The sequence below is a fragment of the Mesoplodon densirostris genome, chromosome 11, assembly GCF_025265405.1.
Source record: "Mesoplodon densirostris isolate mMesDen1 chromosome 11, mMesDen1 primary haplotype, whole genome shotgun sequence".
Classification (NCBI taxonomy): Eukaryota; Metazoa; Chordata; class Mammalia; order Artiodactyla; family Ziphiidae; genus Mesoplodon; species Mesoplodon densirostris.
Window position 1 is genome coordinate 88,197,180 of NC_082671.1, and position 14,685 is coordinate 88,211,864.

At 42.6% G+C, this 14,685-nt stretch overlaps 1 protein-coding gene across 1 annotated transcript in view; it reads right to left on the reverse strand.

The window, feature by feature from the left end:
- PLEKHG7 (pleckstrin homology and RhoGEF domain containing G7) overlaps positions 1-10,517 on the reverse strand; it is an 80,546-nt gene extending 70,029 nt beyond the window's left edge. Inside the window, 3 exon segments of the mRNA XM_060114240.1 lie at positions 8,917-8,939; positions 9,678-10,255; positions 10,301-10,517. Coding sequence (XP_059970223.1) covers positions 8,917-8,939; positions 9,678-10,255; positions 10,301-10,517 — 818 coding nt within the window.
- Positions 10,518-14,685: the final 4,168 nt, after the last annotated feature.

Genomic DNA, 14,685 nt, shown 5'->3' on the forward strand with positions numbered 1-14,685 from the left:
TGGATTAGTGATATTAATGCAAATAGTTGCAATGAATTCAGAATGACTTTGCATTTAGGTCTCTTGTGGGGAGGGGTGTTGGTGGTTCCAAATTGGTATTTTATTTTTGCTATTCTAAAAGGACTGCTTCTCATAAGACATGGCATGCACACAGGGTCACTGTATCCAGTTCTGGATTGATTATCCACTGGAAGCAATCACTGTAATAAATTCAGACTTTTTATCTCCCTCCCCCAAACAAAATGGTATGTGCATGGGGTCATGGCATCCTGTGTGAAGAGGGTGGGGAAGAGAATTTTTTGGTACCTAATTTCCTCAGAGGGAGATTACACTAAGGAATGAGCTGATAATAACTGCAAAATGTTTGGGGTGTGGCTGGCAGGCCACTGTCACTGTGTAACTACAGTATAGCTTCTTGCTACCCTTTATTTGTTTGAAAAAGTACACTAAACATCCATGGGAAACACTTTTTTTTTTTTTCTTTTTTTTTTTTTGGTTTTTGGTTCAATGCTTGGCTGTTCTGGTTCTCTGTTTCAGGACAAAATTCTGGACCCAGGAGGTTGTATAACTAACTGGGTGCCTGACCCAGACTTCGCAGCCCTCTCGGGCTTGCCAGCCACCCCACTCCCCACAAACCCAAACACAACCACACTTTCACTAACCCTGAGCTGCGCTGCCCCAGGCCAGTCAGATCTGAAGGGACTAGTCCCATGGTTGCTGAAATAATCTTGTCTCCTTTCTGGTACCAGAATTTCTCCTTTTTCTGTCTTTTGCTGAAGATCCAAAGGTCCACGGTGTGGGCTGGGACGGCAACAATTTAAAGAATCCAGAGAATGCTCCCCCCCCTCAGCTGAGCAGGCCACACACTCATGTGTCACACTCAGGAATGAGCTTGTGCTCACGTGTTGGTGCCAGAAAAGTTTCTGGTGGGGGAAGTGTGTCCCCAGTAGATCTCAAATACATACACTTTGTAAAGAACAGATTGGTCACGGTGAATATTATTCTTACTTAAAATCAGCTGGCCCTTCCTGAGCATGGGCTTTCACTAGACATTCTGTTAAGAACTTTACATGCATTATCCTATTGATTTTCACAAGTACTCTATGAAGTGGAAATTACTGTTTCATTATAGAGCTGAGGAAACTGAAGCTTAGAAGGACAGGAACTCACTTAAGGTCTCATTGTTAGTGAACAACAGTGCAAGAATTCAATTCAAATACCCAAGTCTGACTCCAAAAAGACTTGTAAATGGAAGGAGAGAAAAAGATACTACAAACCATTTCAAAGCGCTAAGCGTTTTTTAAAATTGATATAATGGTGGTTATTACTTTAGATAAAAGAGGGTGTGTAGTGGATTGAATAGAAACCCCTACCCCCCGCCCCAATATACATCCATCTCTTCACTCCTGGAGCCTGTGCATGTGATCTTATTTGTAAAAGGAGTCTTTGCAGATGTAATTAAATAAAAGATCTCAAGATGAGGTTATTTTGGATTATCTGAGTGGGCTCTAAATCCCATGACCTGCGTACTTTTAAGAGATACTTAGAGAAGAGACACAAATAGGAGAGAAGGCCACGTGAAGACAGAGGCAGAGATGAAAGTGATGCGGCCATAGCCCAGGAACGCCTGCATGAAGAAGCAAGGAAAGGTCCTCCGCTACAGCTTTGAGACGGAGGGTGGCTCTGCTGACACCTTGATTTTGGACTGGTGGCTCCCAGAATTCTCAGAGCATAAATTTCTGTTGTTTTTAAGCCACCAGTTAGTGGTAATTTATTACGACAGCCACAGGAGACGAGTGAAGGGGGCAATGCAATTGAGTGGCAAGGGCACCTGACTTAGGACTGTGATTCCCAACTCTGACCTTCATTACGTGTGACCTTGGCATGTCGCTTCCCAGGGCCTCAGTTTCCTTATGTGGAAAACAACTTTGAGTGAGACCCTTTCCATCCCTCATGATCTATGAATCGAGGGTTTAGGTTTGCTCTTATCTCCCCTGCCAGTGGGTGGGGCAGTAATTATGTGATGACCTTTATCTTGGCAGAAATGTTTGAAGATGAATAATTAAAGCTCCTCCTTCAGAAATATGACAAATATATTATTTGCATTTTTTCAAAAACAGATTCCTTGGGTTTAACATACACACACCACACTATGTATAAGACAAATAACCAGCAAGGACCTATTGTATAGCACAGGGAACTCTAGTCTATATTTTGTGATAACCTATATGAGAAGAGAATCTGAAAGAGGATGAATATACGTATATGTATAACTGAATCACTTTGCATTACACCTGAAACTAACAAAATATTGTAAATCAACTATACTCCAATAAAATTAAAAAATAAAAAAAATTGCAAGTAAAAAAAAAAGATTCCTTCTGTACCGGGGGCTTAAGCCAAGGACTACTGGGCTCTAATTCCCAGGTGCAAATTTTAAAGGAAAATAACAAAGATACTAGAGAATATGGGGAGGGAGGTTTGCAACTGCCCTATAGTGATATGTGTGTCTTAATGGAGTAAAAATTTTATTGAAGGTACTAGTGTTTGGATAAGGCACAGCCTAATCCTTCCCCTCTGCTGTGAATGTTGCCCAATGGTTTTTTTTTTAACCTTAATAAAAAGTACAATTGAGTTTTTTATTCTAATATTTTTTTCAATTTCACTGTTGTAGACTGACAATAGTAAGATAACCCAAAGGTTTTTTATCAGGCAAGCTTATCAGGCCTCATTCCTTGTCTGATAGTGAAATTCATGGTAAATGTACCTTTTCCAGCGGGCGGTTTTCCAGTAACTGTGTGACTAGAAAAAGCAGGTGTTCTATTTTAGGAACCATAGTGTTCTACCCTATGGTAGAGATATAGTGCAAATGGGAATGCTTGCTTATAACTGAGTTGATTATACAGGAAGAGCCAATTAAGAATCAGTAACAATCTTTAAAAAAATCCCTTTTAAGAAATAATCAACAGAGAAATGATAACTCAACTGCCACTTTATGGAACTGTAGCTTTCTCGGTTAAATCTGGGAAATATTTTTTCATTATGAGTCTCACAAGATTGTTAGGAACTTTCCTTTGATTATAATTTCCCATTTGCTACTGAAATGTTCCATTTGCTGAAAATCCAACGGAGAAGGGAGAATGAATGGGGAGCCTCTAGCTTACTGTCCAAGGTCTGGCACAGAGCGGACACTTCATGAATGTGGAGTGAACAAATGGAACCCATCCTGACACAGTTTGAACACAGAAACAGAGACAGTCTTTGGAGTTCCAACTGCATGGAAAACACACCATGCTGTGACATTTTGGGCTCAATCAGTAATGGTTATTAAACACACACGTGTTCAGAGCACCAGGGTAGCTGCTGATACTGGTAACTTTCTAGAACTCTCGCTGTCTTTCGAGGCTACTGCCTTTTCTGGACAAGAGTCAAAATACTACCCAGTGGGATCAAACCATACTTGTACAAATCCCCAACAACCCAACGTACACTCAAGAGATGAACACAAAACAGATTAGGAAGATGGGGGAGGTTGAAAAGAGCTAGAGAGAGATAAACAAATGGCTGGAGGAGAAAATTTCCAAAAAGGGATCATACAATTTCCCCTACGAGGCTTGACCTAACCTAACTAACCAACAAATGCACTTCCTTTTCTCTTCCTTAAACTTTCATTGAACATCTACTATGTGCCAGGTAGTGTTCTAGACACTAGGGATACAGCAATGAACAAAACAGGCACAACTCCTGCTGTCATGGAGTTTACATTCTGGGGGAGCTGATGCCAGTGCAAGAATAACACATGGTTCCTGATGTGAAAGGAAGCTGCCAGTTCCCACTCTAGCCTCCAGCCATGCATGCCCGGATCAAGAAGGCTTCCCTGATGCCCTGAGGCTGCAGGCTCTTCCGACTAATTAACAGTATTCATGTATCTCATCACAAGGGAAAGAACTGTAACTATGTGTGGTGATGGATGGTAACTAAACTTATTGTGGTGATCATTTTGCAATATATACATACTTCAGAGCATTATGCTGTACACCTTAAACTTATATACTGTTCTATGTCAATTATATCTCAATACAATTGGAGGAAAAAAAGAAAGCAACATAATAAAATATGATGCTATGGAGAGCTGAGATTTAAATAAAGCAAGCAAACAAATAAAATAACCAATATGCCATCTATTAATCATTAGTTAGTAACTTTCTAAGAAGCTTTCAAGCTCAACAGTTGAGACAGGGCCTTCTCCCCCCATGGCGTTACTTAGAGTTTACAGACAGTGCTGGCTACACAACAGGTTTTAGGTAAAAGTCTGGGGAGGATTTAACATTGTATTGAATCTAACATTTAGACACATTAGATGAGCTTCCAGTGATCGATCATTTCACTCTGGGGTCAGAATATTTTAGAAAGATTAAGTCAGTGACTTGCATACAGGAAGTGCTAAATGAATGAATGATGGTTTCTTAAAAAAGGTAATATTTAAGTTACACTATTTATCATATCAAAACCCTATTGGATGGGTACTACTGTTGACCCTTGAACAACACAGGTTTGAACTGAGGAGGTCCACTTATATGCAGATTTTTTTTTTTCACGAAATACTACAGGACTACACCATCCGTGGTTGGTTGAATCCACTGGTGACTGAACCTTAGATAAGGAAGGCAGACTGTAAAGTTATATGCAAATTTTTGACTGCACAGAGGGTCAGCATCCCTAACCCCTGTGCTGTTGATGGGTCAGCTGTATCTGTATCTCCACTTCACAGATGAAGACTTTGAGGTTTTGAGTTGTTCACAGCCTTGCCCAAGGTCACGCTGCCAGAGAAGTAGAGATAGAATTCAAACCCAGGGAGTTTGATTCCAGTAATTCTTAACACCATGCAGTGCTGCAACCCTACACCCCAACCCCCCAGGGTAACTCCAGATAAATCTGGCTTTGGGAAGCGCTTTACTGGCATTCAATGTTTTTGTCTGGTCTCTTCCTTGTCATTTTGTTTTCATGTTTTGGATATATTTAGGTTTTCTTTCCTATTTCTTTTGAGCACTGGAAGGTTAGTCTGTTCTCATAGATGTAATAGTATGTACATTTCCTTTCTCAGTTTCAGGGCTGACTAAAAAGTCAGGTGAGACAGTTTTCTGTGATTATCGATTTTAAGGGGTGCCAGGAAGGTGTCCCTACCCACAAAATCCCCCCACTCGCTTCCTGATGTTTAAAATTCCACTAACATGGCTTCATTGCTTGGATTCAAGTCATGTCCTCTGCTAAAATTCAAACACATCGGGGACAGATAAGTAAACTGTAAGCCAAGCAGCCTGCCTGTCATCCTTCCACCCATCCTTTCCTTCAGTAAGTATTCTGGAGACAGACTCTAGCTGAGTAATAGCTGCTGAGATGAAGGGTAAATAAGTGGTCTCTGCCGTCAGGAAGATCTTGTTTCTGAAAGGAGACGGATGTGAAAGAAATACAATACAGTGTTTTAGGTACTATGATGGAGGCATTTATGAGGTATAGGGAAACCCAAAAGGGATAAATACACTGCTCTCCTTGGAAAGATGAGTGTAGATATGCCTTAAGCCTGAAGTCCTTCACACTTTAGTAAGAATGAATTGTAAAGACTGTTTTCCAGGAGGCACAGTTTGGTGATAAGAGAAAAAAGTTTAGAATGAGTGTTAATTCACTGGAATGTTATATATAGGCAGAGGGAACAACAATAAAAAAAAAAAGTCCACAAAGAAAAACCTGGAATCAAAGTCAACACTGAGCTGATTTCAGAAATGAGAGGAGATTGGGCCCTTCTCATTTATATAAGCCTGCCCAATTGTCAGACCATGTGTTACAACACTATATTAAAAGAAAAATTTTTGCAAAAGGGCTACAAGGAAAAAAAAAAGTTGCTGTGATTGGCTGACAGCCACAGAGGCAAGCATTTCTTAACTGAACATACCAGGGTCAGCAAACCTTCTCTATAAAGTGCCACAGAGTAAATATTTTAGGCTTTGTGAGCCATATGGTCTCTGTAGTGTCTACTCAATTCTGTGGTTGCAGTGCGAAAGCAGCCACGGACAGTATTTAAATGAATAGATGTGGCTGTGTTCCAACACAACTTTATTTACAAAATCAGGTAGTGGGCCGAATTTGGGCCATAGGCTATATAGTCTGCTAGCCCCTGGTTTATACCATCTCATAGGCATATTAAAGGCCTAAGTTAAATAAGCTTAAGTATGTTTTAAATAAAGTTTAAATAAATTTTTGAGGTGAGTACCCCAGCTCCTCAATGGACATCAGGGCCTCGTGCAGAGCCCTTTCTTTACCTTACACTATCTGACTACAAGGTCTGGGAAGTAGCCACCTGCAGGAAGAAGCTCTTTGAACAAATGGCTGCTGAAAAGACTGCAGTGACAGGAAGGAGAGAGAGAGAAGGAGCAAAAGACAGGCAGACAGAGGATCTTTGTGCCAAAGACGGTTACAGGTTTACCAAAAATTCATGCTTCTGGTGAACTTTTGATTAAAAAAGTATAGATTGAGTGGTCTGCAGCTGATGCAAAATTACTTCTTTTTAGCAGTAATGCATGAATGTTTATTAAACATATTTTTTATAGTTACTTAGCCTTTCATTTATTCATTCAATAAACATTGCCTACTACATGCCAAGTATTGGACTAAGTCCTGAAAAAAACAATACTGAATAATTCAGGGTCATTACCAGATACCAAGATGTCTAAATTACTTCCCCTCTGATTCCCTGTTGCAATTTTTTGTAAGCTCCCACTATTCTGTAGTATGTGATTGTGACATACTGAACCTCACAGAACTTTTTAAGGCCTCAAGCCCTCTGACCAAGTTTTCCCTTTGCATCTTTTAAGACTATTTCTGTTATTGCCTCACAAAGATTCTGCAGGTCAATAAAAGTTACCTGCATGTCATCTTTTGCAAATGGCTTGGTGTGTCCCATCAGTTAGCCTTTATATCTGCTAACTCCATCTTACACACAAAGCTGGACAGACTTTACTTGCTCTAGGAAGCATTCCTTGATTAAAGACTCTCAGATATATGTATCTCCATCCACGATGCTTTCTCTAGTCAACTATCCACTCGAAATATCCACTCAGATGTTCCATAGGTCCTCAAATTCAACATGTTCAAACTTACATCCCACCTACCCATATCCCCTTCTCCCTTCCAAGGTTACCTAGATCAGAGAATGGAACCATTTGCCACCTAACAGTGGAAGCCATAAGCTCGGAAGTCCTTCTTGACAACTTCCTTCCCCTCTCCCCTGATGGTCTACTATTCACAAAGTCTAGGTGATGGTATCTCTTAAGTATCTCTTGAACTGAAATACTTCCTTCTAACTCCACTGCCTTCATCAGAGCCTAACCTACCAACCTCTCATACCTGAACATTCTAATTGTTCTGCTGGAATCCACTCTCATCTAACTCTCATGTCTACCCTGTATCCATATGATCATATCAATCCATTCAGTGGTTTCACACTGCTCTTAGGGTAAAGAACAAAATTCCTAAACACCCTATTAGACTCTGCATGATTGACTCTAAGCAACATCATCTTTTTCTGACACTACTCTCTTTTTCACTTTCTCTGACACATCTGAATTAGGTGTCATTTTAGAGCTTTATTCTGGTTCACACCTGTGGAAGGTTTCCATTAAAGGACACTTTCTTCACCAACCCTTCCATCCAAACACTTTGCCATATAATACTTAAGTGTTCTCCCACTGCTGGTGACACATAATTTTTTGCCCTTGAGTTCAGCCACGTGACTTGCTTTGGCCTGTAGAATTAGACAAGGTACAGAGCCCAGGGTCCAAGAGGCCTTGCATGTTTCCATTTATCCTCTTGAACCTCTGCCCTCACCACAAGAACATGCCCCATGTAGAAATTTGGTTCCATGAGAAGGATGAGGGACATGTGGAGTGAACTACCTAGCTGAGCGCAGCCTAGATCAACTGATCCTCAATGGTCACACAGATTTATAAGAAACAATACCAGGTTGTTGTTTTAAGCCACTGAGGTTTGGGGTGGTTTGCTATGGAGCAATAGCTAGCTGATATACTAACACAATACTTTGTATTTGCCTATGGCTTTGTAAATATCCTCTACCTTAGCTGACATTTAGGTCAACTAGGGTTAAAAATAAACAAAGACTGCATAGATGGATCTCATCCTTCCTACTATGAACAGCAAACCTGCTTGAGGATTGAGGTCCACTAATAAAAGAATAGCTAATTTCCTGAGGATTCCTCCATGACTTTCCAAATGAACTGAGGGCTTTCCCACCAATCCTACAAATTGGGTGGATGTAATTGGGCTTGGATCTTTCCCTTACTGCCAGAGAAGCTCTTCATCCCTAAAAGAAATGGCAAATCCACTGCCACAGCTGGGGGGCCAAGCTGAAAGTTCAGAGCTGGTTTCTGAAGTGACACAATCTACCTGCATTCTAGATAAAAGCAGTCTGTCATAACAGGCATTTTAAAGGTCATCCTAGATTTAAACAGCACATCTTGTTCCTTTTATCCTTGTCCTCTGAATTTCTCTTTGAAAAGTTGTTGAATGTTTCTGGCCTTTACATTTTCTCTTCCTGACAAAACCTATTACTGGTGGATGTTAATTAAGCCACAGGACCAAGTCATTGACAATTCAAAATGAAAACCATGCTCACCTGTGGCTGTCATACGCTGCCCCAAAAGCCACAGCAAAATGCTGGGCGCTTTAAGGAGACTTGAAATTACGACTCTTTCACCCATAATATGAAGAGTGACTTGAGGGATGTAAAACAAAGTGTGCTGATTAACATACCATCAGGTTTGCTATGTCAGAACAGAAGTAAAAGACGTAAAAGTAAACAGTCAACAGACTTCATAGCACTAGAGAAAATAAAGACACACATACCTGGACTGATGCAATTCTTCTCTCTTAAATAAGTTTTTTTTTTTTTTTTTTCTTTTTTTTGCGGTACGTGGGCCTCTCACTGCTGTGGCCTCTCCCGTTGTGGAGCACAGGCTCCGGACGCGCAGGCTCAGCGGCCATGGATCACGGGCTCAGCCGCTCTGCGGCATGTGGGATCCTCCCAGACCGGGGCACGAACCCGTGTCCCCTGCATCGGCAGGCGGACTCTCAACCACTGCGCCACCAGGGAAGCCCTTAAATAAGTTTTAAAAATACATGTTTTAGTCTTGCTCAAACCCACCCCAAATTCCAAAGCAGACATCTTGAAGGGAGAGGTCATTAACTTTCCTAGCTAAAATGTTTTGGGTTTTTCTTTTCGGGGGAGGAGGTTAGAACATTAGAAATTTAAGTAGTTTGCTCTTTCTGCCCTTTTAAACCAGCCACGCCAGGTGGCCTTCACATAGCGCCGGATTTGCTAGAGGGCCACCTTTACTCTCTAACGACTGACAGACAATCTCTAGCCTGGGTTCTTTCTTAAAGTGCCTTCAAGTATATTGAAGAAGAAAGTGAGCTCGACCTCCACGCTCCTTCCCCAAACTGCTGCACCCCTTTTACTTGACAGCCAACTGTCCTAAAGACTGTGCGTCCCCCCAGCCGTCTCCCAACACAGCACCCCACCCCGCGACCGGGCAATATGGCAACCTGGAGGCTTACTATGCTTTGCATCCACCAAATGAGAGGCAGGAGGCTTAGAACTGTGTTACCTGAGGCCTGGGGAGCTGTGGGGCGCGGCTGGGTGCTGGCTGGCCTTCACTCCGTGGAAGGCAGGCCTGAGGAAGCGACCCCTCGTTGAGGGGCTGAGGCACGGGAAGGGCAAGCTCATCACTGGGCGCCATGTGGAGCTCAAACGAGTCGGCTGCGTTGAGTGCCCTTTTGGGGTCCGGAGGCAATCTTCAGTGGAGTCTCACGGGCCACAGGGAGTGCGAAGACTCCTCTGGGCTTCCAAACAGCCCGCTGGAGAGACGATGCGGGGAGCCGGAAGTCTCCTTGCAGCTGCCCCAGGTGGGCACCTCAAACGCCGCGGGCTGAGGCGGCGCATGCGCAGTGCCGTGCGCACGCCCACGCACGCTCTCGCAGCTGCGGCCCCTTAACCGCCTCAGTGTGGGCGAGGTGGATACGCGGCCCGGGGCTTGCCGGTCAAAGTGGAGAAGTTTCCCCTGGTTCTGACAGTGCTTCTTGGACAGGCTTTCCAGCGGGGGTCGAGGAGAGGACCCGCAGTCTGGGCGCTGCACCTCCGGGAAGGATGGCTCCGTCTTCTCCACACCACCAAGAGGCCCGGTTGCTGGAAGCTAACAGGGGACGCCGTCAAAGTTGCTGTTCTCCCGACCGCACTGAGGTTGCGCCTTCGGGTGCCTCTCTTCCTCAGGTGTGTCTTCGTCCTTTTCCAGAGGATAACTGCAAGCAGGTGGCTGCATCTTTAATGAGGAAGAACAGAGTTCGGAATCTGTTGCAAACAAGGAGACGGAGGTGAGAAAAAAGGTGTCTGAACTTCCACATAAAAACTTATAATTCACCAGAGCAGATAGGGAATGCCCGGTTAACATTAGTATCTGTTATGTTTTGTAGATAATTAACATAAGTGAGTCCAGTCTTCCCGTCTAAATTGTTTACGTATTGAAATTTGTTTATGTTACCGAATTAAGTCGTTTGGACCTTGCTCTGTGCCTCCATGAGGGAGAGTTCTTTTTTCCATTGGGGTTCGAATAGGTGAATACGAAACCCAAGCGGAGATGGACACAGTGCAAGCTTTACTTAGTGGCCAAAGAATGAGGAAGCGGGAACTGCGTTTGCAGACCAACCTCTCGCCCAAGTGGCGAGAGTGATTTAAAGAGTAAAGACAAAGGGAGGAGGAGGGAGGCTAATTGTGCGGAGGCTTATGCGTTAGTCTAAGGGGCAGGGCTTTTTCCGAGGAAGTGGGGTGCCACCCCCTTTTTATCCTTTTTTGGTCCTTAATGTCTGGTCCTGGCTGCCGGTAGGTGTGTCACATAATATCTTAATATAGTAAAATCAATGCATAATGAGACAGGATCTGTTGGGCGTCAGATTCATGCCATCTTAGTCCCAGCTGGTTTCATCTGTTTTCTTTGTTCGTAGCTTGCTTTCTTATCTCTGGACCCTTTAACTTAAAGATTTGTGTTCACTCCTGCTAAATAAAGGTGGGGTGGGGGGCATTTAGCAGGTTTTGAGCAAGGACACTCCTGCTAACTATGGAGGTTGATGGGTTCTGATTAAAGACCTGGAGCAGCTCTGGCAACATTTACCTGTTACTTAATATCTCTTCCAGTTCAAACAAAAAAGCTTTTAAAAACCTTGGTGATCTAAGAGGTTTCTTGGAAGCCACAAAGCTCATCAGCTTTTGATTATTTCATTTTAGGAGAATCAAATATACATTCCATTTCCCTTACATTCTGCATTTATATATGTATGCATATGTGTATATGTGCTTTGGAGTATTTTAGGGATATAAGGATGAGAGAACAAGAAAAATGAGACCCCCTTCCCTCAAGGTTTAAATTACAGAATGAGACATAATTTCAAAGATAGTTATGCAAAGTATTTGGCAAGAGGCATTTTAGATTTTCTCCATGCCCGTGTTCTGGAAAAATAACTCACCAGTTTGAAAAGAAAAACTGAGATGTCACGCAGATAGATGCCCTGCTTCTCGTGATTAGAGGTGCTTTCTATGATTCACTAATGCAGAATTACCTCCCAATTAAGCTCTTCTCATGTTTAAGCAAATCTGATTCTACCATGGTGTAAATATGTTCATGGTGACATGGAAATGAGTTACTGCTATTCCGTTATTTTGTAGTTTTCCATCTGAAGAAAGTAGTTGCATGTGGGAAAGCATCAGTCCTTACCCATCCTATCAACTATTGCATAAGAGGCAACTCCTGATTATTTACAGATCTGGTGTGGGACTGTGGAGCAAATAATAACCGTTTTGCCTTGCCATGGGCAACGTAGGAGGCGGTTTCAGGCTGTACGTGGCTTGTTAGTGGATGGAACATCAGTAGTTGACCACATATTCTGAGATCTCCAATAATAACTGCAGCAAGTCTATAATTCTTTTTTTTTTTTTTTTTTTTGGGCCATGCCGCACAGCTTGCGGGATCTCAGTTCTGTGACCAGGGTTTGAACCCAGGTCACAGCAGTGAAAGCCCAGAATCCCAACCACTAGACCACCAGGGAACTCCCAGCAAGTCTATAATTCCAAAGCAGTCTGTAACCCTTCAGGAATGGACACATTTGGATTGCCCAGTTTTAAGGATAGCTAATAATTTACTCTTTTAGTGCTGTATAATTTTAATTTCACTGACAACACTTTTTAGAACTTTTTCTACGGTGTATCATTTACCTCCTCAATTTGATAATAGAGTATACTGACCACCGGAAAATTCTTGATGACCTGTCCTCCTATGTTGTGACTCATGAGACTAGATGACATACAGTATTATGACTGTTTATTGTAGTTCCATGGAGGCTAATTGTTATAGGTTTTTAATAGCATATGATTATTTACCCCATACGAAATAGCCTCACACTGATGTACTCCCGAGTTTTTAGTCATTACTTCTTCTTATAGTTTTGTACTTGCCTATGGCAGATACTTTGTTTCCTTTAATTTGTTTCTTCTAATCTGTTTCAGGGGTAGAAGTCCAATAACCCTGCGTCAAGAGAACTAATCGACTCTTAGATTTATTCTTATCGGTAAAGGGGAAGAGCCCAACATCATGATATTGTCATGACGATTCTGTGAGATTGATTTGGGGGACTCTGTGTTCTCTTATGTTTACTCCCTGGCTCTCATCTGGTTTAAAGCCAAGTGACACTAAAAGGTACTGGATTTTAGATTGGAGAGTTGTTTAAGGAACTACTTACATACCAACTAAAGTCAGTTCGATTCTTACTACAAAAGAAATCTGAAATTCTTAATGCTGGGTTTGCTTTAATATTTTGAGCTGAGGACTCAAATGTTACAGGACTTCACATATAGAACAAAAATGTATGAGGTACCCTTATTTTGGGGGTGAGGAGAGACAGTAATACCTGCTAGGAAACTTACAGTTTAGTTAAGGTGAGGTTGAACTGGTTTTGATTTTAGATTGGTAATTTCTGGCTGACACCAGCTTCACAGGAGAAGAATGAAAAGACCCATTTTGACCACTGATGAAAACAGGTGTATTAGGTCTCTTTTCAGGTCCTTTACTGGAGGGCCAGTTCCTCATTCTCCCAACAAACAAATGCCTGAGCTGAGGACTGGAGTTACAAGTACTTCCAACACACATACACACCCAGGGGACTTTATTCCGTTCCCCTTCATAGCATTGTACAAGTTCTAGGCAGCAGCATGGTTAAAGGAGTTCAGTACATTTACACAGGCACTTGTATAATAGTTCTATCAGAATTCTTGGTCCTTGGGTTTCCCCTCTGTTTTTGTGCCTTCTTTCTCCTCCTTAGAGGGGTTAGGACACTGCTTCAGATTTCCTTTCTAGTTGTCCTGACATAGGGTGTGGCAGTCTGTAGGTGGTTATTATACCCAATGGGACTTAAGGGTCATTAAGTATTGTTTACTGGCCAGTGTCTCATATATTGGAACCCAGGCAGTAGTAACTGCTGACATGACCCACCACAGAACTGGAGAAACTTTAACTACAGCAGAGCTCTGGGAGGCCGTTTGCTGAGAAGGGGAACCCGAGCTCTAGAGTTACCGATCTGCTTGCTCTCTTTGCCTCACCAGCTAGCCCTGTGACCTGGGATAATCCACTCCCCCTCTGTCAGCTTCCAGGCCACACTTATGAAAGGATATTAAAGTCCCTCCCTCACAAGCTCCTTGCAGAGATAATGGCTGAGGCTCCTGGGAGGCCCTCCCTAAATGATTATCCCTGTGGATCTGGTAGGAAGCCATAAGTTAACAGAAGAGTTCAGGTTAACTCTTCTCCTTTGGTTCTCTAAAAGACTAAATCAATAAATGCTCATTATAAAGTAAGTCCACCAGGCTTTGACCTCCCAAGCTTTAAGAAGCCAGCAGCCACCACCCACGCTGTTAGGGGAATCAACCTCAGTGTACTCGAAATTAAACCACACACATTAATGATTCACCCATTCTACTTAGACCTGATCGAGACCAGCAAGACAGGACCAAGAGAAGCTGGTAGCAACAGGATCTGACCAAATGAAAAGTGCAAGAGGGAAACCCAGATAGCAGCTGAACGGCCTCTAATACCTGCAAGATGGTCTGCTTCTGAAAGTGACGTTGTCCAGGTGGGTCCTGACAAGGGAATCAGCAGAACCACAGAGCGAGCTGCCAGGCAAGGGTTCGGAAGAACAAGTTCCATACCTGTAACAATGAACCCTCCTGGCCGAGCACAGGCACATTTGATGGGAGCTGAAATGAGGAACTGGCCTCTCCCCTCCTTAGAGACTTTTCTAGTTATTTGTTTATGAAAAAGCCTAAGGGGAAGCGGGTTCAGAATCTAAGACCGCCTAAGAAAAAGTCAGGTGATTTGTTGCTACTGAACGGTAGCAACAGACTGATCCAATACAGAAATGATGCAGATGTGGCTTTTTACTTCCCCTTCAGGTGCTCAGTGATCATCACTGCTAGTTCAGTGAGTCAGTTCTAGGTTTCTTATCTGTTTATTTTCTCCAGAGTTCTGAGAAGTCATTCCTTTCAGCCTTACTTTGCTTACATCCTAAAACATTTTGTTT